We start from the raw sequence: 27784 nt of genomic DNA on the forward strand, positions 1-27784 counted from the left end.
TGAGCCATATATACAGGAGCGAGTTCAGGGAAAATGTAAATGATAAGTCAGGGGCTCCTGTACGATAGATTCTGTCAAGTAATCAGACAGAGATGCATTTTCTCAGAAAACAAACATTTAACCACATCACCTGCAGACATCAGATCCTGTTTCACCAGGGAGCTTCATGAGAAATACTAATTGGACTAAAACCTTCAAGTGTGGATGAAGCGATTTGAAGTGCTTTTTATTCACTGCAATGTCACCCATTCAGACGTGTTACTCAAGTGAACAGGAAAGATGACAAAGAAAAGAAAAAAATGTTTAAGTATTTTTTTATTTATTTGAAATTTACATCTCCATAAAAATAGAATCTTCGATTAAAATATTAGACAGTCAAATCATCAAAAACTGTATGATGCTTACCAGTTGTAATTACACCGCAAATATTTATAACTGCGTGCATAAGATTGATGAAAGCTTTAATATTTTCTATTTCATATGATTTTACAGTGGTTTTCTGATCTTTCCATGCCAGCCCAAAAATAGGAACTCCAGCGTAAATATTAATCAATTCAATGCATATTAATTTAAGACGATTAACTTTGGGGATTGTTCATTTATGAAGTAATTCTGGATTCTGACATCATTGCTCATTTATTAATTTTAAAGATGAATGTCTTTGTAAATGAATGTCAAATGACAAACATTTTACTGAATAGTAGCCACCTTAGTTAACACCATTTGTATGTCCCTTCAAGCTATGGGGAAGTGTTAACGGTTTGCTCCTTTTTCAGGGTGAAATCACACATTTTTCTTAACTCACTGATGCTACAAGTATATAGAAGTTAGTCATCATTAATAATGCTGTTTCCTATCATGCCTTCATTACTTTGAAGGAATATGTTTCAGTAAATGCAGTAAAGCAGATGTTTTCTTTTAGGACATAATACATCGTAAAATTTTATCAACGGTCAAACATCATAACAGATTTTGTTTTTGGCTGATAAAAATCATTTTGGTTAATATATTTCTGTAATACAGTGCTTGAATCGTATTTCCAGCGATGGTTATTTGATTTTTTTAGTGACATCATTGAGGCACTTATGACATCAATTAGTTGGAAAACATGCCCAGAGTGCTTTTCGCTAACGGAGATCTATGGCGGGCAGTGCTACTCTGGATTACCATGGTTGGATTGCGATTCATTACTAGTACGGTGGCCCATTAGGGCAAAACACATACATACACTCCAAATCAAGAAATTATATCCAGACCAAATGACAAAAATATGCACCAAAGGGCAACTGTAAACATATTTGAGTGGCTGTATCTTACTTGTTCTTACAAGAGGCCTTTAGTTAGTCCTGCGTGTGATTCTGTTTGCACGTTGAGCCCGAATCCCCATTTGGAGTTGTTTTGTTGAATTTTTTTGTAAAAAAAAATGAAATTGTGCTCATATGGAATTTACTTAATTTTTTACAGAAAACAGTGTAATTATTTCATCCTTTCTTGCCTTTTCTTTCTCTGTGCACAATATTTCTCCTCTCACCGTTTCTGCTGCATTATCTTCCACCTTCTGACAATTTAGGAATTTTTAATCCCTCCCCACCTATGACTGACTGTTCTGCAGATATATGTGCTGACATCCTATTTCTTATTTTAGCATTGCTCTAAAATGTAGGAAGATAATGTGTAACACCCATCAAAGAAGTGAAAGGAAAAAAAAGGTATTTCATATGTATATATATATATATTATGATTCTTTATACCCAGTAAAAAAGTAATGTTGTTAGGTACTGCATTACAGCTGCTGCCAGCCAGGTGAGTCACACCTGGAGCTGTCTAACACCCCTCTTTTCACATCTGTCCTCAACCCTCTCCTCTTAGTGAGACCCCAGGGTTTACAGCACGCTGTGCACACATTCATGTTCAGTACCTGAAGGAGCACAGTCAGAGCGGAGAGAGTTCAGTCAGGCAGCAAGGCCACTCTGACCTCTGCAGAAGCAGGAAGTACATAAGGCCTTCTGGGATACACTGTCCTGTCATCGTCGTCGGTAATGGCAACTTGATGAATGATGCAGTGGGGATTTTTCACCCTTCTTGAAACGTCACTGGCAGAGACGGGGGTTAGTAAAAGAGAGCGAGCTGAGTTGAAGCTACGCAAATGACAGGCCCGATGCTGTTGGACCTTTTTGTACCGATCACAACCTCATGACATCCTCTGTATGAGCACATCACAGACGACTGTAGGTAAGTTGCTTTCGTGTGGCCATCTATCACAGGCATCCACAGGGACCAGTCCACTGTTTAAATTGGGCTAACAGAGACTGTTAACCCCATTTAAACAGTGCCAAATGTTTTAAGAACTAACCTTCCCCAAGGCAAAAACCAAACTGGGGTAAAGAAGGCTTCAAGTGTAGAAGGCAGTTACAGGTATCTGTTTTTTTGTATCACTAATAGTTCCCCTTCAAATTATTATAAAAAGAGTCTAATTTGAGAAGCTGGAACCATTCAATATTTAGCATTTTAGCCCTGGTGAACGCTGTTCAAAATGCATGAATTTCTTTTAGAACCTCCTTGCAGTATAATGGCTCAAACACACAAATACAGGACGCTTGAGAGAGGGGGCACCCAGCCTTCAAACACACATCCTTTACAATTTAAGTTGAATTCAACATAAGAAATCCTAAATGGAAACAGGCTAGCTGCTATCAAAATCTTCATACGTTTGAACATATGGTCATGCTCTTCTTGTTGAAGAGTTAATAGTGAGGATTTTGGCATGCGCAGCAGTGTGTGTGTGTGACGAGTGTGTGGAGTCACTGTTGGGCTGCCGCAGAGCTTGGTCAAACACCAGCTTGACGACAGCAGCTGGAGAGTAGTGATGTAATAATCTTGTTGCCATGGAGACCTGTGGTGCCCCAGCATCTCCAAAAAAATCCAAGGGCGGAGGAAAGTCAGCGGGCCGGCTGGCTGGGACGTGGTACTGCTGTGACAAGATGATACACAGCCGCTAGTGCAGAGACGTCTGACTTCACTCACTTCTCATCAAGCTAGTGTGTGCAGCATAAAGTTAACGATAGCTTTTTATGTTGCTGTAATAGAAGTATGATAGAATATACATCGTCATGATATTCTTACATATTGGGAGGATCAACACATTAAAAAAACAGGCCTTTTGCTTCATGAAAAAGACACAAGAAGAAGAAGGATTTCCATGTTAGATTCAGATGACCTTGACACCTTGACAGGTTTACTCATGTTTTCAAAGCTGTGTTACTTGGGATTGCCCAAATCCTCAGCAAGAGTAGTGCGTAGGTAAATCTCCCAATCAATCAGATGTTTGGAATTTGGTTAGGGGAGAGTGATCGGGTAAAATAGAAAAACCTGCATTGCCAATGAGTCTCCGCTGTCTTTCATCACATTAGTCATGTAGAGCAAACCGAAAGGTTTTCATATTGTCTATTATGTGTTCCTCTGAGTCAGTTCTCACCCTTAATTGAGGCAGAGAACCTCTTCATTCTTTTGATATAGAGAATATGAAATCCAGATGAGGCTCTGCAGTTAGACAGAGGAATAAAGGATCGAACGATTGGCTGAGATAGCGGGAGAAATAAAGTGACGGGAAACAAAGAAAAGGGGAGAAAAAACAGCTCTTAGCAGCCTGCATCCCATCATCAGTTAAAGCCTGACTGTTTCAAAATATGGAAATGAAGTGGTGCCCTTGCCTTGATGTCTAAGGCCTAGAAACCCAGCTCGGTATTCTAATTAGATGCCTGTTAAGAAATAAGTAGCATGTGAAACTATTTCAGGTGACAAAAAAATGCTTTAAGGGGGAATTTAAAAAAAAAAAGTTACATTATAAAACTATACACATGAGGGATGAGAAACTCTTCGTCGACGCAACATTTTGTTGACTAATCGATTAGTTAATTTAATAAACAGATCAATAAAACTGAGTTCCTCCATAAATAATCACATAAATGCACCACTTTGATGGTCTCGTGTTTACCAGAGATATGCTAAAAAAAAAGTATGAAGATCGACCATGAGAGGGCAGTTATACACACACTATACAGATGTTATACTTATCATCAATACAGCAACAAGTGAAGTTGCCCTGGATGGTTTCCAGAGCCTTTAGGGTGTTATTTCACCTGAAGATGAGCCAACCTCTCCAGCTATAATTTAATGGATTTAATATTGTCTTGTGTGGATGTAGAGGTCAGAGTATTTTTCTCCCTCAACAATAAGTTTCTTCTCATTTGTTTTGACGGACACAAAATCATAGAAGATGGGCTGTCACTTAAGAGGAAGAATTGAAGGTGTTTTAGGATGTGCACTTTGATTAAGCATGCAATTTTGTATTCATATTAAAGTTTGGAACATCGAGGATATCATTGAAAGAAAAAATGTAAAGGGGAATACAGAATGGGGAGAAACACCTCCAGAACCAGTGGCCTCTCCCACTTTGCAACTCCTGTGGTTATATACGTCCTTAATTAATGACAGACAAATTACCTCACATCTTTGAATGCATCATTGAATAGATTCATTGCCTACCGTGGTGGTTAAGACAGAAGGTGTTGGTCTGAATTGTATTTCTCATTGAATGTGTACACCTTCACACGCGTGTCTGTGTTTTTTTGTATATCTGAGCTGGACACAAAAAAAAACATAGGATCAGTTTGTTTGGCATTCATGTGTACAGGAAATGTCATATATTGTTATCAATATCAACTATTGGTTTCATTGTACTTTTGCTGCTCAAAAAGTCACGGCACTTAGCATGTTTTTTTACACATATTAAATCAACTTTAATTATATTCAACAGCACTGTTTCTGACCAAGAATACTCACTGCTGCCTGCATGACCACAAGCTCCTACATTAAATGGAAAATATTTCATTTAATGTTTTGAAAGAAAAGCTTGGTCCATAAACATCCAAAATAGCCATTTATTTCTAACATGGAACAGTTTGTTGTACAAAAATGTCAGCAGCTACATGTAGTGGACGCTGATATCTAAGAGTACATCAGGCCCGCGAGATCAATCCCTCTCAGCGAGTCATTCATGCTGTCCACCTCTCTGAGAGCCATGACGAAAGACTGAGAGAAGAAGAAGATGAAGAAAAAGAGGAAAAAGAAGAAGCTCCCTCATGGCACGCAGACCTGTGCTGCCTCTTCCTTCTTCTAGTTTTAAGAAACACATACACACACTCAGCAAATGGCAATGATGATCAGTCCAGCGTATTAGAACAGCAGCTCTCTCCAAGACGTCATCAGATTACAAAGTAGTCTGTTAGCCAGTCTGCTCACTGATCTCACTGCTTACCATTCCAGAAGGCGATGGAGAAACTAAGCTCAGAAAAGAGACAAAGGGAATATTAGAGAGGTGATGAAAGGCTGAAAGACAACAGACGGATTGTGTGTTTGTGTGTGCAGGAGAGGGAGAGGCGAGAGGGAACGCAAGAGAGCCAGGAAGAAAAGGCGAGGGCTCTTTGGCTGGCACTTGACTGGAGTGTGTGACTGTTCTGCGTATGGAAGGGAGCCGATGATGACTTCACAGTTAGAGAGGGGATGAGCGAGAGCCAGTTAGAGAAGGAGTGCTTAATATTCCACGCACACACAGTTGCTCCACTATAGCAAGGGTTTAAAAATAGACGTCAGCAGACTTGTGGAGTGAGGAGCTGAGCTAAAAAAGAGTGTGCAGCCGCGTACAATGAGGGGGATCCAGACTGCTCTGAGTGATATGGAGGGGAGGGAGATGGATGGCTTCGCCCTTGGTAATGATAACTACTGACTGAAACCCTCCTGTTTAACATAGTGCTTTTGAAAAATGTGGCAAAACATCATCTGCTCTGATTCACCATTATTGCATTCTTTTAGTTGGTTGTAAGAGTCACAAAAAACAATGCATAAGGAAGATAAAGGCATGAGAGCGTATGAATGGATTGAGTCTTTGTTTGGATTCTATGTGCTCCTAAATTACCTCACGTCTCCCAAACTCTGATTGAAAGATCCAATGTATTCTTCTGAACCATCTTACATGATAAAATTCCATTAGGCTGGCATGGAGACATTAACTTATTTAAAGATTACGCTTATTGGTGTGCTTGCCTAAAGTTAGATGAGAAGATACTCTTGTGTCTCAGAGTGGTATCAATCTTCTTAACAAATCTCGAGGGCAAGAAAGTGAGTTTGCCAAACTGTCAAACTATTCCTTTAACACAATATTCCTGCTGTACTGTAAACAGAATTCCTATCTGGCATTGCACAAATGCACATAAACTGCAGAGCAGACTGTTCCACATCTAGGCCAGTGCCAGAAGTTTGATTAATTTTATTAAGTTTCTGAAGATATATACAGATGATGTGATGCATTGAAAGCAAAAATATCTTAAGTAGTAAAACAGCAGAATATTGTATTACAAAGAAGTTGAGACCATCACATCAAGTTGGGGTAAATTTAAGAGCAAACATACTACCAAAGCCACCCAACTTTCCTCATGAGTAATCCTATAAATCTACATTCAAAGAAGAATAAAATAATACACTGAAGTATTTCATACTGCAGAAACATCAGTTGCTCCTTCATAAGGGACTAACCAGAGAGATTTAACAAAAGCCGGCATATCAACAGCGTCTCTCTTACGAAGCCCTGTGAAAAATTGATAAGCCTAGATTCAATTTATATCAGCGCAAACTGCAGCCCCAGTTTTTTTCTTTCCCCGGTCAAACTCTTGAATTAAATCTGATTCCAGACGTCTGAAGGACTGGAGAGGCTTGTTTTACGTCCTATATTTTTTTACAAGAGAAGACTTCAGCACTGACATTCACAATACGTCAGCTACGGCTCAGCTACCACAAAAAAAAGCTAATGTGTCGTGGCAGATGAGATGAAATTAGAAGGTTGTTGTCACACGAGTCTGGCTCACATCTTGAATCAAGAATGTAAATGACAGAAAGAGACGCTGAGTTTTCATTTTGTGGCGGAGAAAACAATACAATTAGGATATGTGTTTTTACAGTAAAAGGACTTTATAATAGGTATAACTCTGTCTGTCCGTCCACTAATTAAGCTCTTTGGTCACAGCAAGAATTGGCTGTTGCTGACTCTTTGACCTGGTGACCAAAAAAGGTCTAAAAATATTTATGTGCCCAAGAAGCTTTAACCAAATGATGACTTATTTAACATCTGTGACTAAGACTGTGCTCGCTGTCGCTGCTTCACAATAAAAGCCTTCAGGTGTTTCGCTAGTAAAAGGCTTTTATTGTAATGTGAAGAGACAAATACAATATGGAAAGTGAGTATGGCCTCTAACTGTTATATAAAAGTAAGAACAGGAGTATGGGCCTTGTTGCCTTATTATTGATGGGGAATAGTGAGCGGTCCAGATTGGTGAAACTCTGTACTATCTTCAGTTCTCATCATGTTTTTTGTCCTTCAAAACAAAATCACGGCAATTAAATGGAAGTTGGCCTTAATTTATACAAGGGAATTAGTGCAAATAAATATCAGCATTTAAGCTGGAATTAAAACAGAAAAAGAATAACTGCTGACTTTTGACTATGACTTTAGAAACGTGTGTGTGTGTGTGAGCTCTGGACTTTCTGACGAGTACACAGTGCAGTGATATATGTGCAGGGAAGGGGGGCATGGGGGTTTCACCAATTCTTACTGTTTGTCTTAGTGTAACCAATCTCGTATATTAAACTGTGGGGTTTATATTTAATAGTAACATTTAGGGTAATGGAAAAACAATCTATTTAAGAACATCATCTGGAAGACTAGCATTATCAAATTAAAATGTTTTCAAACGTAAATCAAATGAATAGAACTCAAATTAAGGGTTTTCAGGTGCAGTTTGTGTGATCTGAACAATCGCACTAATCAGCTGATTAATACCCTTTGTATTTCATACCCTGAAGCACTCGACCATTATTTGACTATCAGTGCAGTGTGTTAGAGCAATGAACATGAGTCACACCAGCTGTATTGAACTACTTAACCAAATAATAGTTTTGCACATGTCTCTGTGGATCCAACAGGAAGAAGCGCAGCTTCATCCCACGTTACAGCTCAGACAGCCCACTCCCAGCAGACTCCCAGGAGACAACAAACAAGACAACTACAACATAAACACACACCCACCACAGACCGCAACACACGGTCTGGACTGACCGCACAGACGGAAGCACTCTTACATATGGTGAGCCAAACAAAAGGCAAAAACATTAGTGTAGCTGTGACAGACACCACTGTCCATCCCCAGGCATGTTTTAAATGCTCACATAGCAAAAAACGAAATAATCCCAGCATTGTAGACTCTCATATAATTCTAAGAATCATAAAAGTTATAGAATTTACATATTGAAAATCTATGTCGTATTGCATCATCTACGCATTCATGCATTTGCTTTTTGTCACTGTGCTGCAGAGTAATCAGCAGACACAGTGTGTTACTATCGCGAGAGTCCTGGAGTCATTACACTCCTCTTTATGGTGTAATATCTCCATTTCCTCTTGTCCAATGTAAAACCTGCCTTCCCAAAGCACCTGCAGGCACACACACACACGCACACACACACATTCACAAGCTTGCACACTCAGAGGATACTGTTGTCTGTAATGTGCCGAGCCAGCAGGCAGCCCAACAGGACGTCAGCATCCGAGTGTAATTAAAGCTTTTTGCCTTTTCTTTACAAGGCACCCAACACACACCCCAGTGGACACAGACACAATTGTGCCTTCCTTTATTTATGCATGAATTCACACAAATCAGATATGCAAGCTAAGAATTTTTTTTTAAACACTGACACACAAAAATACCATTACACAGCACACATTACACACACGAAGAGAAGACATGCACACTATAACAATTAGGAGCACCTCATTGAAAACATCATTAGCATGGTGAATAAATATCAATCGTTGCAACCAGAAGGAATTGAATCATGAATAACACATGAGGCCCATGTCTGGGCAAAGAAAATCACGGCAGAATGATTTCCTAGTTCAGTGCGACCGACATCAGTCTACACAGAATCACCGCTGTGCCTGAACTCTTCCTCTCCGGTGACGTCCTCAACTCCACAGCAGGTTTTCTGCCTCCCCAAAATAAGCCCTGTCTCCCCTTTCAAGTTTGACATAAAAGAAGAGGAAGAGGAGCAGTGGCAAAGACTTCAGTGAGAACAAGAAACTGCTCTCTTATATCTGTAAAGCCTTAAAGATTTCCCTGCTGGAAAACCTGTGCTGGGGGAAGAAGGATTTCTCTGCCAGTCTGATGTCAACCAGTGTTAAGAGGCTAATAATACACATTCATTCTGCTAATCTTAAGAGCCTCTCTGCAGCTTTCTGAAGACATGGTGTACCTCCAACACCTTACTGCAGCTGGGCCTAATGTTGTGGATGGCGTAGTGACAGGATTTACTAATTGACAGAAAGACAGACACAGAAAGAATGATAAAACTAGTCAACATCCATTTCCAGAGTGTCTTTTTCTTTTTGATCTCCCCCAGTCCCCTGGTAGTCGGACTAAATAATCCCTGAGATGTAGCTGCTCCCTATATGCAGTGAGGTGATGTATTTTGGCTGGTTACAGTCTGGCTGCTGCTCAGTTCCCCACATAAAACCGCAATCTTTTGATGCCTCCCAAATATGACAGGAAAATGACATAATTATGTTTCAGCTACATAAATTAAAAAACCTCCATACTGGGGACTTCTGCAACACTGATCGTTACCATTTTAATTAAACTGATGAAGCTCAGCTTGACTCAACGTGCTTTTGACCCACTCTTCTGCAATCACTTCTTCATTTCCTCATGACTTTGTTTGGACTCGAGCACCCTGATGTGTCAGAGGGCTGCAGATCGACTCGTCGACTTAAATAGTTTAATGTCATTTTTATTTCCAAAATAATCAAAAGCAGCCGGAAAGACTCACATCCACCCTGAGTGTCACGATTAGGCTTTGCCTCCTGTGTCTCTGTGTGTGTGTGTGTGTGTGTGTGTGTGTGTGTGCTGTGGGCTCCGCCCTGGTCTCCTCCCTGCTCCCTCCTGATTGCATTCATTCAACTCATCTGCCCAGTCAACCCAGCTGCCTTCCATCTACTCATCAACCAACAGTATATCTACCCTGGTTCCACATCCACTCTCTGTCAGATCATTGTTGTTTTAACCTCCCCTCCCGGTTCCCCAGTCTGCCTGCCCGGCCTCGTCCTGCCTGGTTTCCACCCTTGCCCTCTCGTCCTTGGATCTCCCTGTTGTTCCCTCATAGTTTCCCCTTTGTGTCTACCCCGTATTAAACCCTTTTGTTTTCCCTCAAGATCCCTGGTCATGTCTGCTTTTGGGTCCACCACCACACCCTGTGACACTGAGAGATGTAATTCATCAATGCAAAAAGGAGGCAGATAATGAATATTGTATATTGCTTGTTAGCTTCCATTTAATTCCAAAGATTTTGGTTTGAGAGAAAAATACGGTTGGTTTGGTGAAAGCAATGCTAGAAAGAAGAGAGAGAGACTGTCATCTGGGGCCACACAGACTGTAATATATAAGTGGATGCAAAACTAACCCTAACCCTTCTATTACTATTTGTACAAATGCTTAATATGTATCCTAAATGTTGCCAAAAGACCAAAAGGCAGCATTTCTTTGTGCAATTATATTATCATGGAAAGTTGGAAGAAGAAAAGAATAACATGGGGAACATACACACATTATGGTCTATATTAGAATGAATTTATCGTTTATATGATTCAATCAGGCATCGTGAACCTGCCCCCTCAAACTATATGTTAAACTACAACCGACCTGGATTGGGCCGAATCCATTCATTCAAGTCTATACTACCATGCTAGCAGCTTTGTGAGGCTGTGAGACTTAGAAAGAAGTGATCTAACCAGACCTCTGTCGACCACTTCTCTCTTGCTTTGACGCTAGTGGCTGGAGACCACATAACCTGCTACTAACGCATCTGAATCTGAATCATGTTGCATTGTGGGTAATGTAACATGGAATAAAAAAAGCTGATATCTCTGGTTCTGCTGCATCAATTGTGTTTGTTCCATGGTGTGTCTGTCAATGATGTGGGAGTGCAATGCTAACACAATGGAGTACTTTTTGTTTTTTTAGTTGTTAATGTCTTAGATTGCTAAAATGTCCTAATTAGCACTTAACACAAGGTTAAACTGAGGCTGATGAATGTCAGTAGTTTTGCAGGTATTTTCTCAGGAACCAAAGAATAGAAGACATTGGAATTTTGACCTAATGATGGCACTAGCTGAAAGTTAAGGGATCTCCAAAGTAGTGGACTGACCAACACTGTCATCTTTGGAGACATGCTGCTAGCATTGCTAAAGACCAAGAACCCGCGGAATATGCAAAGTAATGCCTAAGTAGCATACGTAAGCCTTTTTACTATCAATTGTTGTGATGCCATAGCCTTCAGTGAAATGCCTCCAGCCTCCTTATTGCTGTGTCATGTATAGCATGTCTTTGCTGTGTCGTCTAACGGTGTCAGGTTCAGTCAGGGCAAGCTCATTAATCTGTTCAGCTGCAGTGCTACTGACTGAGAGAGGAGAGAGACAAAGACAGAGAGAAGAAGAGGAGAAATGAAAGTGATGAGGAACAAAGTAGGGATTTTGTGGAATTTATGGGCCAGCCAGGAGAAAAAAAGCACAAAAAAGAGAGGAAGCATTAAAGAAACATCGAACGGGAGAGAGAGAGAGAGAGAGAGAGGGGGGGGGGGGGGGGGGGGAGTGTGCAGAATAGAGCTTTGCTTCACTATACAGCAAATACAGTGGCATCACTATGTAGCAACCAAATGCTCTACACGTACTGGCGGGTTCTCCTATCACTACTGCTACTGCATCACATAATCACATAGGCTGACCTCATCAAACACCTGATATGCATCAGAGACAACCAACATAAAATATTCACCCATGTCACAAATTTAGAAAGCCAACAACCCAGCGAGCTCACCCTCAAATACATAATTTCAGTCGTCTCTGCTGCCATGATTTCAGAGTGAAAGCCTTTGACAGAACATGGAGGCACAAGAGCCTCTGAGACTAAACAGCCCCCCATTCAAACCTGACTGTGAATCTTACTGCAGATGAAGATGAATGAAGACCATTGAGAATCCACGACATTTAGACTGAAGTAAAGAATATATTCGGTAAATCAGCTTTTTAAGTTGAAATAAAGATAAAAGAAAATGTTATTCAGATAAGTGATAATCCATCCAAAATCTATCTCTTATGTTTGAAACATACAATATGATGGTTAAGGTGTATCGTCTATTAAGATACCTTGCTTTTACATAGTAGTACATTATTATTATTATCACTATTATTATTATTATTTCATGGAAATGTAATTATTTTAAATGAAAGCTTCAAGCAAGTCATCTGTCAGTATACAGACTGTCAAATCCACTGTGTGATTATAGCTGTGGAACAGTCAGTAGTTAAAAGTCGACTTATTATGCTGAAAATGATAACGCTGTACTAATTTAACGTGAATAGGAATTGGTATTGACTGAAAGTTATCCTCTCTGATAACTCATTACCGTGAAGTAGCCAATAGTCTTGGTTTTCTATGAATATTAATTTATTACACAAGAGCAAATGGTGTGGGTTTGAATTTAATCAATTGGTTTAAATCTCATAATGATGAATCTGCACAGTACTGTAGTGGTAGTAAATGTGCTGACTAAAACAATCAGTCAGTGGGGTGAGCGGAGATGAGGCCCTGACATCAATGCAGTCGTAGATATTACTGTCATGACCAACAGCCGCATGTCCTAGTAGTCTGAGAGCACACCAAAGCCTTCACATCAGGAAGACATGTCTCTTATAGGTTTCAGCAGGGCGGCACGTAGCTGGCAGCGAGGACGATAAGCAGGAGCTAAAGCACATCCTACTTTTGTTCTATAGTAAGCCAGGTTAGAAAAAATGTACCAGCATTCTCAGTGTGTGGATTATTTTGCTAAAATAGTATATTTGATAAAAGCTCTCCAATCCCATGCTTGTGAGCCACAGTCTGAATGTCTGGACGTCAGATTTGTCTATCCAATAACTATATGCTGAATACTTTATGATAAAGCTTTATGAATGAAAGCTGACTGATTATGCAAGCCCTGTTTTTAGCACCACTGTTCATACAGTTTACAGTTATTTAGCTGCAGTGTGAGAGAGAGGCTAACAGACTCCATAACAAACTTATTATTTAGATGTCTAAAAATACAAACAGAACCCCTTTTTAATATTTACCATTTAGCTCCTTTAGTCTACATCTGGGAGCTTCCCAATCCGAGCAGATTTCTGTTATCAGCTGCTGAGCAGATCCACAGGAACTGAGACTGTGAGCCCTGATCAAAGACATTTTGACAGCAGTTTCTGAGTGAAGTGAGTGCAGTCAAGCATGTCCCAGCGTATCAAAGATTCAAACGCCAGAATCCACAGCCCAAATCACAGGTTGGTTGGTTGTCCACTGACAGCATCAAGTTTCAAAATGTTAACTGCCAGGTTCCCAAAGCTGTCATATTGAGTAAGCTATTGATTATTTCTTTGTTTGACTGATTACACATTTACTGTAGTCAATAAAATCACATAAATATTGACAAATGCCCATCAGATGTTGCCAGAGACCAAAGTGATGAATTTAAATGCCTTACTTTATCTGACCATCAGTTAAAAACCCAAAAGTATTTAATATTACAATATATGAAACTGAAAAAGTGAGCACATCATCCTCACATTTGACAAGCTTAAAACAGCATATATTTTGTATTTTCATCAGCCATAGGCATGGCATCATGGATGGCAATTTCCACCACTGCGGTCCAGACCTAAATATCTTAGCAACCATTGCAACATTAGACTGATGTGACATTTTGCACGGACATTCATGATTCCCAGAGGATCAACCCTAATGACTTTGGTGATCCCCTAAGTTTTCCTCTAGGGCCACTATGAGGTTGACATTTTTGGTTTGAGTGTACTGTCTAGACAACTTTGATAGATTGCCATGACATTTGATACAGACATTAATGTCCTCAGGATGAATTGTAATCACTTTGGTGAATTGTCATGTAGCACCATCTTAATATTTGTATTTGGGCATACTTTATGACCAAATATCTGCTAAACTAATCCCCATCTGCCACAGCTGTTCTGTATGTTTTGAGCTAATTAGCAAATGTTAGCATGCTAACAGGCTAAACTAATATCATGGTAAACATCCCTACTAAACACTGTCAGCATTGTCATTATGAGTATGTTAGCATGGTGATGTTAGCATAAGCATTTAACTCAAAGAACATATACACCTCCCAGAGCTGCTAGCATGGCTGCAGACTGTTGGGGCTTTATTTTAAGTGCAGGCACCACAATGAATGTAAAGCGAAAGATAAACTGTGTGGGTGTCTCTAACCGTACCTGCTAATTTTGTTCATGTATGACCAGAAAGGCAAATTGCAAACAGCTCGAAAAAGTGGAATATGGATCGGAGGGTGTAGTGATTAATATACATGCTCTCAGCCAATCACCTCACTGGTCTCAGCGCTCTGAAACAGCTGTGTCAATCACAGGGAGGTAAAATAAAAGGATACAAACATCAACATCCTCAATGTCGTATCGTAACCATTTCAGCATCCAAAATCCTCTCTGACGTGAAGGTGAAGTGCACTGTATTATATCAAGGATTGCAGTAGTTCAGTGTATTGGAACCATTTCAATACTTACCAGCCAAAGGTACGAACAAAACACTTTATTATGTTAATCTAAATGCTACAGCAAAAAGGCATCTGCGTTAGTATTTGGATGAAATATGGTTTGGACCATTTTTTAAATGAGAAAACCGATCGTCTTTCAGGGTAAGCTGCTCACCATTAACATTATTTCAGGAAAGAGGAGAAGGCAACACTAGCAGAAGAGCAGACCCTTGCATGTATGAAAACAAAATATGTTACAACCTCTCTTCCAATTTTAGCAGTGCATGCTGAGAAGAAAACAATAAGAGTGCACAGAGACCACTTAAGAGACAAGAGCAACCTATTTCAATAATGCATTCATAACACAAAACTAGAGGAGCTCCTTCCAAGTTTTGCATTTGGCTTCAAAAGAACGGCCCTAATTTCATTAGTGGCCTTTACGGGATCTGAGTTGGTGCCAGGTGACTGAACCACTCACTCACAGTGATAAGGTACGTCTCTGGATCAATGATTTTCCATCATTCATCTTGTTTTCGATCTTGGATATACATCTTTTGGTTCACGGTAGGAATTTTAATTTAGAGCAAATGGCCCACAGTATCTGCCTCCAATCTTTACCATGATGGTAAATCTTGTTCTACATTATGTTTACTCAATTAATAATGTGAGATTAAGTGTGTGATCTACATCCTATAGTTCAGGGGTGGCCAACCAGTCAGAGACCAAGAGCCACATTTTTTACTGTGTTACCGCAAAGAGCCACATCATACACATGGGCACACATGAACATCACCCTATCCCTTCCTCACACACACACATACCTTTGCTCAGCCAGATTTATTGTAAATGTCACACACCAATATGATAATGACAGAAATTGACTCCTAAGACCACAGGCCAGTCATTTTCAACAATGAACATTGTGTACACCAGGGGTGTCAAACTCATTGTCGCTCTGGGGCCACATCAGCATCATGGTTGCCCCCAAAGGGCCGGTTGTCGGCGGGGGGGGGGGGGTGCTGCTGCTCCTTCTTCGTCGGCGGGGAGGGTGGCTGCTGCTGCTGCTGTCACATACGCTGGTGGAGGTGTGCGCGGCGCGTGCGGATCGGGGAGGAGCTCCGCCTTGCGCGATACAACGGATATTTGTAAATTGTCCGACTTTTACATTTTTACTTAAAGCGGGGCTTTCAAACAGTCCGTCTCGGCGTTAAATGGGTCGACGAGGAACGTAATCTGTGGCCGCACATGCGCGTTTGACGAAAATACCGTATTTAACTCAAGCGAAGCGAACACGAACATTAAAAAAACACAAATACAAACTTCGATATGAACGTAAGAGCCGCATGAAACCGGGCAAAGAGCCGCATGCGGCTCGCGAGCCGCGGGTTGGCCACCCCTGCTATAGTTCATGCAATGATTTGAATCACATAGCTTTGTATGTTCCTATAATAAACTATAATAAACTAATTAAATGTAACTATATGGAATGTGGGGCATTAAAGTGTATATTATACTCTTCTGTGTTGTCTAATGAGATACTGCAGATTAACACTGGTGCTCCGTAGCTACAATCCATGATAATTTAAAGCCGTCCAGGGTGTAACTGCCAAGCAAAACATGAATCTAAATAATCCTTGTCTTGTGTGTTTCTTGCCTCTATGTTGAATTGGGCTCAATCTAAACAAGAGACACATTGTAAATAGTGTCACAAAATGAACAACATAGACAGTAACTTAAAGAGATCGGACACAAATGTGGTAAACCCCCCGAACTGTACACTGATAATCAATAATAACAATTCTGTAAAAACACTCATTCACTATATCCTGCGCTCCACCAACTAATCCGCCATGGATAGTTTTGACACCAGGAAGATGTGCGTAGGGATCGCCGTTTGTTCATCGTAATGAAGGAACGTGTCACCCTGTCCAACGCCGTGTGACAGTTGGAAGATCCACACCTTTACTTTGAGAAAGTGGCCAGTGTTTTACATGCCGCAGCTCTCGGATTATTGCCAGGCAATGTCTAGTGTGGCTGGGATCTTTAAAATCGTGTTTCAAAAAATTGCTTCTAATTTTTTGCTGATGTGTATCACCAACATCATCTCGTAGCTAAACGTAGTACCCCTCCTGATGCTGTCTTTCCTTGCTGACTCCGAGTCCCTGTCTTGGGCTTCCCAAAGCTTCTATGGCGCCTTTGAGCGCCCTTTGTAGCATCTTCCAGATTTTCCCCAACCAATTAATCCTGGATTGAGGCTTTAAGAGAGTGTATTTTGACTGTGAGAAGCCCGTGAACATCCCGGAGGAATGAATGGTTTTCAAATAACAGAAGAAATCAATAAACATGTCTTCGCATGCTTCCACGGTTATGATGTAATCAGCAACAATGTAGGGGACAGACTGACAGTATGGGTGAGGTAAATGGGTGGTGGTAGTGGAATCTGATGAGGCTGGCAGGTGAGCCTGGAGTCTGTCCTTCTCTTTGCCTCGCATCCCACCTTTTACACTTCATGCTGCCTTCGCAGTAATATTTCTTTTTCCATTTATGAAGGTCGTATCGACCATCATTCCACTATGATGGGATTTCAGTATAACAGCAGCAACTCGAGGTGTAGGCTAATTGAGCTAAATGGAAAGTGTGACGATGTTTGAGCCCCATGAGGGGCCTTCATTCTGGGCCACATCTCCAAGGTGTGCAAGAAAGGACAGCAGCCATCCGCTCCCATTCTCAGAGTATCAACAATGTTGTCATGCTCCACTAAGGTCACTGTAACGACCTTAGTGCAGATGAAAAAAATGACAGGTTCACCGGGGCTTACTTCGCTTTTTTTAGACGCTTTGTGTAGACCATAATTAATAGAACTCCCTAAATGTTGTGTTCACATATTCTAATGCCAACAAATAAATGGTGACATTTTGGTAAACAATAGACAATTGATTAAGCCGATGATCCTATTTATGTTTTCATTTAGACCATGCTGTGTTTCATCAAGAGCCCCATAGTGTGAAATAATGACGTATTTCATTATTTCTCATGGTGGAAATAATGAAATATGCCAACAGACAGCTAATCCCTCTCAAGAGAAGTAAGAAATTAAGCATTTGGTCCCTGCTGTGTGCTTTCAGTTTCTAAAAGGGTGGGGTCAGCATATCTTAAAAGCCAAACATTTCACAGGGAATCATGACTCGGTGAAGGAGCTGATCAAAAGTGAAGATGGAACAAGCGCAGGCTGTACTTTGGTAAACACAACTCATCACAAAACACCAGACGCACCTGACCTGAAGTCAGAAGGTAAAAAGCGACATAGCGTTTAGCCTGTAAAACATTACCATTAAAACTGAAAAGGTAAGTTGGGATGTTGCATCAACAACAAAACATTTATTTTCAACTAATAGGAAGTTAACAACAGGGCATGAAAAGTCACAGCCTTTTCTCCGTGCAGTCCCACACACATTAAATCAAAAACATGATGACATGTATGAAAAAACAATCATGGGCCTCCCACTTGTTGGCGCTATGTATGATTTAGCTACAGACAGGACGAGCACAAGCAGGGACCCGAGACTGACGTAAAATCACCATTTCATCTGTCCCCCGAGCATTGCCACTTTAAGTGGTTAGATGTTGAAAGGCTTGCTTTGCCTTTGCCGTCGGATCCTATAAATGAACAGGTGCTCTGATGGTCTTTGTTTGTTGTCATCTCCACTTCAGCAGCAATGGAATCCCTTCGAATAACAAGCTTCAAAACGCAGCTCCAGCAACTCTAATAACCAGGTTAGACGATGCACACAGACTTCTCAATGATGCAGCCACACTAAAGACAATGCAGGGATGCACACACACAGACACACACTTGATTTAAAAGGGAAGTAATGGACATTAATCACTTGGTCTTACTCCTCCTCTCTCTCGCTTATAAACACTCAGTCTGTTTACTGACTCGAGTCATGTCTCACCTTCATTCATGTCAATACAATTGATTTTTGAGACAACTCAAGAAGTACAAGAAATAAAGAGAATGCTGAGTGAGGGACTGACTGACTGACTAATCCAATGTGCAGGATTAATTTATATTAACGAAGAACATCGGAGACCTATCAACAAAGACACTAATCTACACCAAGTAAGCAGGACTTCCTTAGTTCTTTCTATACAACAGCACTGCAAGCCTCAGTCACCATAGAGAAGAATCAATGTATCAACAATGAATAAAAAACAATGATGTACTGAAACAAAAAATACAAAGTGAGAATAAGGGAAGTAGAACTGAAGTGGAGGCCACAGCATTAGAAGCAAAACTGGTTAAGTTGTGTCATTTTATAGGCCTACTACTGGTTTACATGATGGAAGAGAAGTGGGCTTCTCCTCCATCAACTAATTTCAATCAAATCTTTCAAACCTTTATGGTCCCAAGACAGTTTGAATCGTTATGTCTTCTATGTGGCAAGTGGGTTGCGTCTTCATAAAACGCCGCTTTTCATGAGTTTACTTGATCTGTAGGTTTTAGCAGACAACCGATCTCATCAACTTAATCGAAACAAACGCTGTTCAGGGTCCAAAATTCATAGCAAAGTGACACGCCGCGGTCAAACGGGGTCAGTCTGAAGGGCAAATTGACAACTCGAGGGTATGATACCTGCTTTGTTAAGACAAATGAAGATATGCCCACCCTCTATTTAGACTAATCACAATCTAAATCCTTCGTTATGGGACAAAAACCTCTTATTCCTCTGTATCACGTAGCCATGAGGACACAGAAATCCTCGTCACTGAGATCAGATTATCCAGATTTGCTTCGTAATGCATGCATTCACATCAATGCATGCATGCATGAACAACAGCCTTAAACAGAGATTTTTTGTTTGTTTTATTTTGCCATCTGTCAACATAGTGCTAACGAACAATCCTTGACGCAATGCACATCATGATGTCTACACAGGTATAGGCTATGGTCTCTGACGGAAGCAGCATCTGCAGACTATTGATGACTGACGTTTGTACATAAACTCATAGCAACATTCAAATATATTCTCTGTGACATTGGATGACACATCCTTTTGCAGCGGTTTAAGGGAGGGAGAGATGTGCTGGGGGGGGGGGGGTTACCTGATCACCGCCCCTGGTACGTGTCAACAGCATGTCCTCCACTACAAGGTGGTTTAAGGAAACAGGAAACGTTGGTCCCCACTGACCTGAATCGTGCAGGTGTACTCCGAGTCGTCCAGCAGCCTCACGGTGCAGTTGCATTCCCTGTCCAGACTCCTGATGCTGCTGCTCATCAGTCGGCTCAGCATCTTCTCGGTCGTCTGCGCGCGGGACCAGGGAGAAGGGCGCACAGCACATACATAGGCTACAAGTTGTATCTTTCTGACACGTTAGCGACGTCCCCGATGTTAAGTCCGACACCTGCTCAGCGGCGGTGACGGCGCGGTGCGCAGCGGCGGCGGTGGTGCATCGTCTTATCCGTGTGTTAGAGCGCGCTGACTGGCCGAGGTGCCACAACGGTGCGTTTCTTCACTCAGCGCGGAGTGGAAATAGTGCTGCTGCTGCTGCTGCACTCTCTCTCTGGTCCGGTAAAGACTGTCACCCCCCCTCACCTCACCCTCTCCCCCCCTCGTCTCCTCGCCGTTGTCATGCCGCTGTAACGCTGCTGGGCGGGCCGAGGCCGGTGAGTGGCGAGTCCGTCAGCCAAAGGAAGCCGTGACTCAGACGATGTCTTCACAGAAGGGACGACCGGAGACGAAATTCCGATAGGCTGGTGTTCGTGTTCATCGTGACCACAGCCACATGGTCGGGAATAATAACATAGGCGTGGAGGGTGGAGGGGCTTCAGTTTCACTAGTCAAACAATGGACGGGCGGTTTATGGTGCTGCAGACGTTGATGAATTAATATTCAACATTTGATCACGAGGCTTTTGATCACAATGTAAAACTAAAAGCAAACAGGCTACTAAAAATACGTTACGTTTTATGTCATATAAATAACATTTAGGATAAATGAATCACCTTCATATTCTTATGACTAAAACGTGACATTTCAGTAGCCAAGCACGAGCCAGATTTCCTATTTTTTACCAATTGTTGATCGCCCTCTTTGTTTAAGTGCGATATTTCCGACATATCTTGAAGGCAGCAACACATTTAACATTGTTGCCTCTACAGGTTGATTACCTGTCTTTCTCATGAAGTCAGCACGACTCAGGTATGCAGTCATGTCAAACAGTAATCATCAGTTTCCATCTGACGATATTACTGTTGGCTATTTCCCTCATGTCTCATGTAACCAGAGTCAGTTTGATGTAAAAATCAAACTTTTCTAATTAGAATACAAAAAATAAATAAATAAATAAATAAAGGTAGCATATCCTTCACATTCACGTATTTCGACCGTATAGCTACATACTGAGCAGAATGCATTGATTATATTGGTTTATATTGAAACCAATGGGGATTAAATGGCTTGCTCAAAGGTTATTGTTACATGCAAACAAACAGCCTTTCTTCTCAGCTTGTTTTCTGAGGGCTGTTGCTGTCACGTGCAGGCACCTTTAACATACTACCTACTGCGGTAAGAACTATCTCTTTGAGATGAGTTTGAGCCAAACCGATAACAGTGTAGTTTCCGGTTTCTTTGACTGCGTCTCCCTCTAGTGGCGCTTCATTGTAATGACAACACAGTGGGGGAAATTGTGTCTTCACTGTCAGCTTTGTTACGATACATTTTTCAGTTATTCAACTGTTGTTGTTTTTAGGCTAAAATTATTTATCTTAAGAAAGAGGATGATGTTCTCAACCCGTAAAGTAACGTTTATTGTTATTATTAGTATCGTTATTAGTATCGTCATTATTATTATTATGAATCCTTCAGTTTATCAGAAAAAAGTAACCACATTTGGAGTTTGCATACATGGTTTTCACTTGACTGGACGGGTATTACGATTGAAATCCGACCCATAAAATAAAGTACTTCGTAGCCTAACGTTATTTGAGTAAATGTAGGTCTACGTATTTCACCAGAGAAAACCATAATATTCCGTAAAATAACTAAATACGGTTGTTGTTTAGAAATATTATTACTGTCTGTGTCCCTAACATCAACTCCCAATGACAAAAAAATACAGCCCATCTGCCGTGACATTGTATCGCAATGCCGTGACCCGGATTCGAACCGGGGTTGCTGCGGCCACAACGCAGAGTACTAACCACTATACGATCACGGCGAGCTACGATGAGCTGGCGGATTCAGAGGAGTCCAAACACCATGTCTTTAACGCAAAAAGACCTCGGCGGGTCTCTTCAATGGAGAGTTGTTTTGGAAAACCTACTTGTTGATTCTTCTTCTCTCACCGGTAGTCAATGCGGAGGGCACATATCCTGCACCTTTTCTTTCAAGAATCTGCCCAAAAGTATCTTTTAAATAATTTTTTAACTACGGAAACATGCAGCACAGCTTGTATTGTTTGCACAGTAGTGCCATCTGCTGTACAAACGGACAAACTGCAGGGGCAACACGTGGGGCTTCACCTCTTCTCTGGTTGGTTGAATCTGCTGTAGATGTAGCAGAGCTTCCTGTTTTGTAACGCAAGTCAACGTGCTGATTACCAAATTCAATATCTCAGCGAACACAACATCGACCAAGCGTAACTGTGTTAAGGGCCAGTTCAGGTAAAGTTTTGCTTCACAACTGTGCATCGTTTTGGGGTTTAACTTGCGCATTTGACTCTGCTGCGACAAATATGTTGTTTTGGGTCTTTGTTGCCAAAACTAGGCACTTTTTCTGCAACTGTGTGGTCTTGTGTTGTCTAAGAAATAGGTGCATGGATTTAAGTCAATAACCAAAATTTCCAAATGTCCCATTTAAAGCAGGATTGAAACTTCTATTGTTACGGTTGCCACTGTTTGAGCAGATTATACGGCACCACTGGAAATCTTCTAACTTCCACAAAGTTTTTTATACAATGTCTGTGCTGCCATTCCCTTATGCCTCCTTTAGGACTGATAGAGGAATAAAGAAAAGTTTCCACTTGATGTGTTCACAGGTTCATGGCTCATACATCTGTTCACTGGTTCCGCAAGGGCCTCAGGCTGCATGACAACCCAGCCCTGATGGCTGCTCTGAGGGACTGTAAGGAGCTGTACCCTGTGTTCATCCTGGACCCTCACCTCCACAACAACACCTCTGTGGGCATCAACCGCTGGAGGTTCCTCGTCGGAGCCCTCACAGACCTGGACTGCAGCCTCAGGAAACTCAACTCCAGGTAGAGACACAACGATGACATTCAGAAATATTGAATATTAAGAAAGTTTGAAATACATATTATATTGTCATATTGTGGTGTGTTTATCTCACTCAGGCTGTTTGTGGTAAGAGGGAAGCCCGAGGAAGTGTTCCCCAAGCTGTTCGACACATGGAAAGTCACAAAGTTGACCTATGAGTACGACACAGAGCCCTACAGTCTGAGCCGGGACAAAACAGTGACCACCCTGGCCAAAGAACACGGAGTCGAAGTCATCTACAAAATCTCTCACACTCTTTATGATATAGACAGGTATTAATTACTAATGCTGAACTTGTAGCCTACACATATTGTGGCATTTATTCCTTATTTTACTTTACTTCTATGCAATTGTTACTTATGAAATATCTGCTTTCAGGGTTGTTGACTGCTGCATGCTACGTTTTTGTTTTTCATGTCTTCGTAGGATAATTGAGGAAAACAATGGGAAGGCTCCGCTTGCTTATAACCGTATGCAGACGATAGTGAAGACTCTTGGTCCTCCTAAGAGACCCATCCCTGCTCCAACCATGGACGATATGAAAAGTACTACTACTGGATCATGCCAGTGAATTATCACAATGCATTCATGGAAATATAATCTAAAAAACAGTTAGTTTAAACGGTAGACCTTTAGGATAAGCTAGCGAATAAAAGTAAAACCGTTCAAGTGGCTGATTGAAATATGCCTGTTTCTTCTGTCACAGATGTGAAGACGCCTTGTTCAGAAAACCACGAGAAGAAATACGGGATCCCTACGCTGGAAGAGCTCGACCAGAACCCTGCAGCTCTTGGAGAGGAGCAGTTCCCAGGAGGAGAACAGGAGGCTCTGAGGAGATTAGATGAACATATGAAAAGAACGGTATGTCTCACACTCATTTCTACACGACTGAAGGGTGTTGGACATTGCAACTCACTGTTGAGACACATGGTAATACAATTATTTAAACCAGCCTCCAAACTAACAATAAAGAGTGCTTTATTATTAAAGCATTGCTGTTATTACAGAGATACGTTATCGTTGTGTCCCAGCAAAGCAGAGACAGGCTGTTGGAGACAAACTACAAACACATTGTGAGTGAGCCACAGTGACCCAGGTGGAGACAGAAAAACTAGAGGCTGTGGAGATCGCAGACACTCTTTAACGAAAACTGGAAGACATGCATAGGATCTCAGAGCCGGCTGCTTTGAGCCGAGCCCAAATCTGAAAAGCACAAACTTGGTCATGAGATCCTGGAGCTGCAGCAAACGCTCTTCAAAGGTCAGGACTTGAGGAACCAGACAGATATTGAAGACCTGAAGGACTTTGAGATCGAGGAGGCCGGAGGAGCCGGATGTTGAGTTTACAACAAATGTACAGCTTTTCTTAGTGAAGTAAAACATGTTACACGGAACTACTGAGCACCTGTAGAGTTCATTAATATTTGATTTGATATATTTCTCATAAATATATGATACAAATGTATATGCTAAACGGAAAAATAAATACCCAGGAACAGAAAATGTCCACATCTCGTCTTTGATGGAAATGCTCCGTCTTGATTTACGTTATGTATTTTCTCCAGGGATGGGTGTGCGGCTTTGAGAAGCCACAGACTTCTCCAAACTCTCTGAGCCCCAGCACCACTGTCCTCAGTCCATACGTCTCTTTTGGCTGCCTGTCTGCACGCACCTTCTGGTGGAGGCTGAGAGACGTCTATCAGGGGGTGAGTGTCACCAAGCAGTACAGTACTATAAGAATAAGGCTGCACAACTTATGGTCTATAATGGTATTGTAACTTATCTTCCCTCATTGTTAAATACATTTCAACAGTAAAAAGATAAGTAAGATGTTGATTTAAGCTATATAGAAATAGCAGAAAATGTGTTATCGGTTTAACTTTTGATGTATGGGCCTAACTTTGGACTTAGTCTGACTGCTGTGTTTGTGTGGCATTTGCAGAAGAAGCACTCGGATCCTCCAGTTTCTCTGCATGGCCAGCTACTGTGGAGAGAGTTCTTCTATACAGCTAGTGTGGGTATCCCCAATTTTAACAAGATGGAGGGCAACCCTGTATGTACCCAGGTGGATTGGGACACAAACCCAGAATATCTGGCTGCATGGAGAGAGGTACTGAATCCTTTACAATTTTAAAAAAATGGAAATTAATGAAAACAGCTGAAATTTATAATTTTAGCATCGCTATTTTCCGAGGATCATAATTATTTGCTGTCATCCTGGATGTTCTGTATTTCCCTTAAGGCTCGCACTGGTTTCCCCTTCATCGATGCCATCATGACCCAGCTGAGGCAGGAGGGCTGGATCCACCACCTGGCCAGACATGCTGTCGCTTGTTTTCTCACAAGGGGAGACCTGTGGATCAACTGGGAAGAAGGGCAGAAGGTGTGTAAAATGAGATCTAGTACTTCTATAGATTAAGTTAAGTACGGAGCACATAGCCAATCCAGGCCCCCAGCGCTTGTTTCCATGCACAGTTTACAGTGTGTGGGAGATCGCTGCAAAATAACACATAGCTATGTATAAGTCTTGAGAGATATATATATATATATGTAACTGGATGGCACTGCAACACACTACAAAGTACTGAAACGAATGACTTTCACTTAAAATCATAAAAATGAATTGAGTTAAGGAGTTGGTATAATGTGGAACCCGGATTGTAATATTATCAAAAAATGTTATTTTTTGCAGCCTTTTTTTATTTTTCACATTAAAGTCTGTTTTCAGGGGTCTTGGGTGGGACTACAACACATGTGGGAAAAAAAGTTGTAAAAAGCCTTGAGTAGGGTCGGTTGGGGTTGAAGACTTCAAGATTGAAAATTAAAGAAAAATCTGAGGGTGTGCAGTCAGAAAGAAGTGAGTTTACCAGACCTCTGTATCCCACTCCTCATCTCTGCTTTAGGGTAGCCCCTTTAGGCTACGTTAGCCGCTACTAGCATACTCGCCACTCAAGTTGTATTGTCGAAAATGTACACAGGATGTGACAAGGAAGAAGGATGCATGGAATATAAACAACGGGATTCTGCTGCATCGATTTTGATCCTTTTTCAACCGTCCACCATGAAAGTGTTATAGGAGTGCAATGCTAAATCTGTGGAGTACTCACTTTGCTGACTGCCCCTGAAGGTGTTTGAGGAGCTTTTATTGGATGGAGACTGGGCTCTGAATGCTGGAAACTGGCAGTGGCTCTCAGCAAGTACCTTCTTCCACCAGTTCTTCAGGGTCTACTCTCCTGTCGCATTTGGGAAGAAGACGGACAAAAATGGAGACTACATCAAGTAAGATTATAAACTTAACAAGCTCAAGACATTACAAATGATATATGTATTGTATATACATGCAATATATGTATTATAATAATATTAATAATTTTGCCTCCACTCTACTTTATAGAAAGTACCTTCCTCTTCTTAAGAAGTTCCCGGCCCAGTATATCTATGAGCCGTGGAAAGCTCCACGCAGTGTCCAGCAGGCAGCAGGATGCATTGTGGGTAAAGACTACCCTCATCCCATCGCACAGCATGAAGTGATCAGCAAGACGAACATCCAGAGGATGAAGTTGGCTTATGCCAAGAGATCGTCAGACTCTGCTAAATCACCCAACAAATCGCCCTGCAAAAAACAAGGTAGTGAAGGAAAAGTACATTTTTCTGAGAGGTTTATCTCCTCTGATGTTAGTCGTGTTTACAGAACATCCTGCTTCTTTAATACTTTCAGTTTTCCTCCTGTAGGTGTAAAGCGCAGGGATCCGTCTGTTTTTGACATGCTGAAGAAGAAAGAGAGAAGAAAGTAATGGTGCACATATGAATGCATAGTAAAAGAGGTTTTGTGTAATCTATAGCTCTTCATTACAAATCACAGAATATATTCAGGTCTCATTAATGTGTGCAGGCAGTCTATTATGTCTTCTTTTTTATTACACCCTACATCGGTTAACATTTTATATTTTGAGTACTGTTTTTATTTATTTAATATTGTATCTATATAAATGTTTAAAAGTGCGTTTTATGCTTGTAAATAGTTTCTTGCTTGGAGATTAAGTTAAAATGTATAAAAGTCGATGGTTTCATCTTGTCGGAGGGGGACAGTTTATGTTGAGATGCAGTAATGTCACAAGTGGCCTTTTATTGTAACTTTAATGATAAAATACCTTACTGCTCCTCCCTAGAAATGTGATGTTTCTTTTTTGCTCTTTACATTGTATGACTACTCAGGTGTTAATATTCAATTATAATTCATACAAAATATGTTCCAGATATTCTCAAGTGAGGTGATGTTTTCAATTTCCCATTTTATCAGCTAAATATTGTCTATGGCTTGATGTTCATTTTAAGTATAGTTTATCCTGCATAATAGACATCAAAATGGAAATAAATGTTTTGCATCTTAGAGCAGCAAATGGAGAAACTCAATCCAAGCTTGTGCACTGGTTGTACTTTGGAGTTCTCACTGTCACCACTAGAGGACACTGTAAGTCCACCTGCTGAAGAATCACTTTCTCATGCAGTACCACTGAAGATCATTCATTGGTTGAATTGGTCAAGTTTAAGAGGCTTTATTCTGAGTTTTTGAATATTTAATAATACATTTTTTTAGAAGAATGTAAAAAAGTATGGATTTAGTACTTACTTAGCAGCTGTGGTCCACACTGAGCAGTAGAGATGTTATACTGTGTGCAGAAAAGGAACAAAACATGTATATTGCACGCCTGTCAAACCGATAATATTTTGCATAATTCATATTATCTTGTTATATCAAGTGTGTGTGTGTGTATCCCTACACAGAGTTCAATTGAAG

At 41.0% G+C, this 27784-nt stretch overlaps 2 protein-coding genes across 3 annotated transcripts in view; one reads left to right on the forward strand and one right to left on the reverse strand.

The window, feature by feature from the left end:
• The window catches only part of LOC306704401 (FERM domain-containing protein 5-like), a gene marked incomplete at its 5' end in the record, with an annotated part of 58983 nt that extends 38980 nt beyond the window's left edge, over nucleotides 1–20003 (reverse strand). For both annotated transcript variants that reach the window (XM_079170747.1, XM_079170746.1), the window contains one exon: nucleotides 19902–20003. In XM_079170747.1, the coding sequence (XP_079026873.1) occupies nucleotides 19902–20003 (102 nt within the window). The remainder of the gene's footprint in view (nucleotides 1–19901) is intronic.
• Nucleotides 20004–22296: 2293 nt separating this feature from the next.
• Nucleotides 22297–27375, forward strand: cry5 (cryptochrome circadian regulator 5). The gene is made up of 11 exons (XM_079157283.1): nucleotides 22297–22375; nucleotides 22750–22968; nucleotides 23065–23259; nucleotides 23414–23532; nucleotides 23694–23848; nucleotides 24552–24692; nucleotides 24929–25096; nucleotides 25229–25369; nucleotides 26114–26265; nucleotides 26381–26613; nucleotides 26719–27375. The coding sequence occupies exons 2-11, from the start codon at nucleotides 22754–22756 to the stop codon at nucleotides 26778–26780; spliced, it is 1581 nt and encodes a 526-aa protein (XP_079013409.1). The 5' UTR covers nucleotides 22297–22375; nucleotides 22750–22753; the 3' UTR covers nucleotides 26781–27375.
• Nucleotides 27376–27784: the final 409 nt, after the last annotated feature.

The sequence above is a fragment of the Pholis gunnellus genome, assembly GCF_910591455.1.
Source record: "Pholis gunnellus genome assembly, chromosome: 1".
In the NCBI taxonomy this organism is placed as follows: domain Eukaryota; kingdom Metazoa; phylum Chordata; class Actinopteri; order Perciformes; family Pholidae; genus Pholis; species Pholis gunnellus.

Excerpts from the sequence above, each read along its gene's own strand:
- cry5 (XM_079157283.1), top strand. The coding sequence starts at position 22,754 with ATGGCTCATACATCTGTTCACTGGTTCCGCAAGGGCCTCAGGCTGCAT. Across the intron at positions 25,370-26,113 it reads ACTGGGAAGAAGGGCAGAAG|GTGTTTGAGGAGCTTTTATT; the intron begins GTGTGTAAAATG and ends CTGCCCCTGAAG. Across the intron at positions 26,614-26,718 it reads ATCGCCCTGCAAAAAACAAG|GTGTAAAGCGCAGGGATCCG; the intron begins GTAGTGAAGGAA and ends TTCCTCCTGTAG.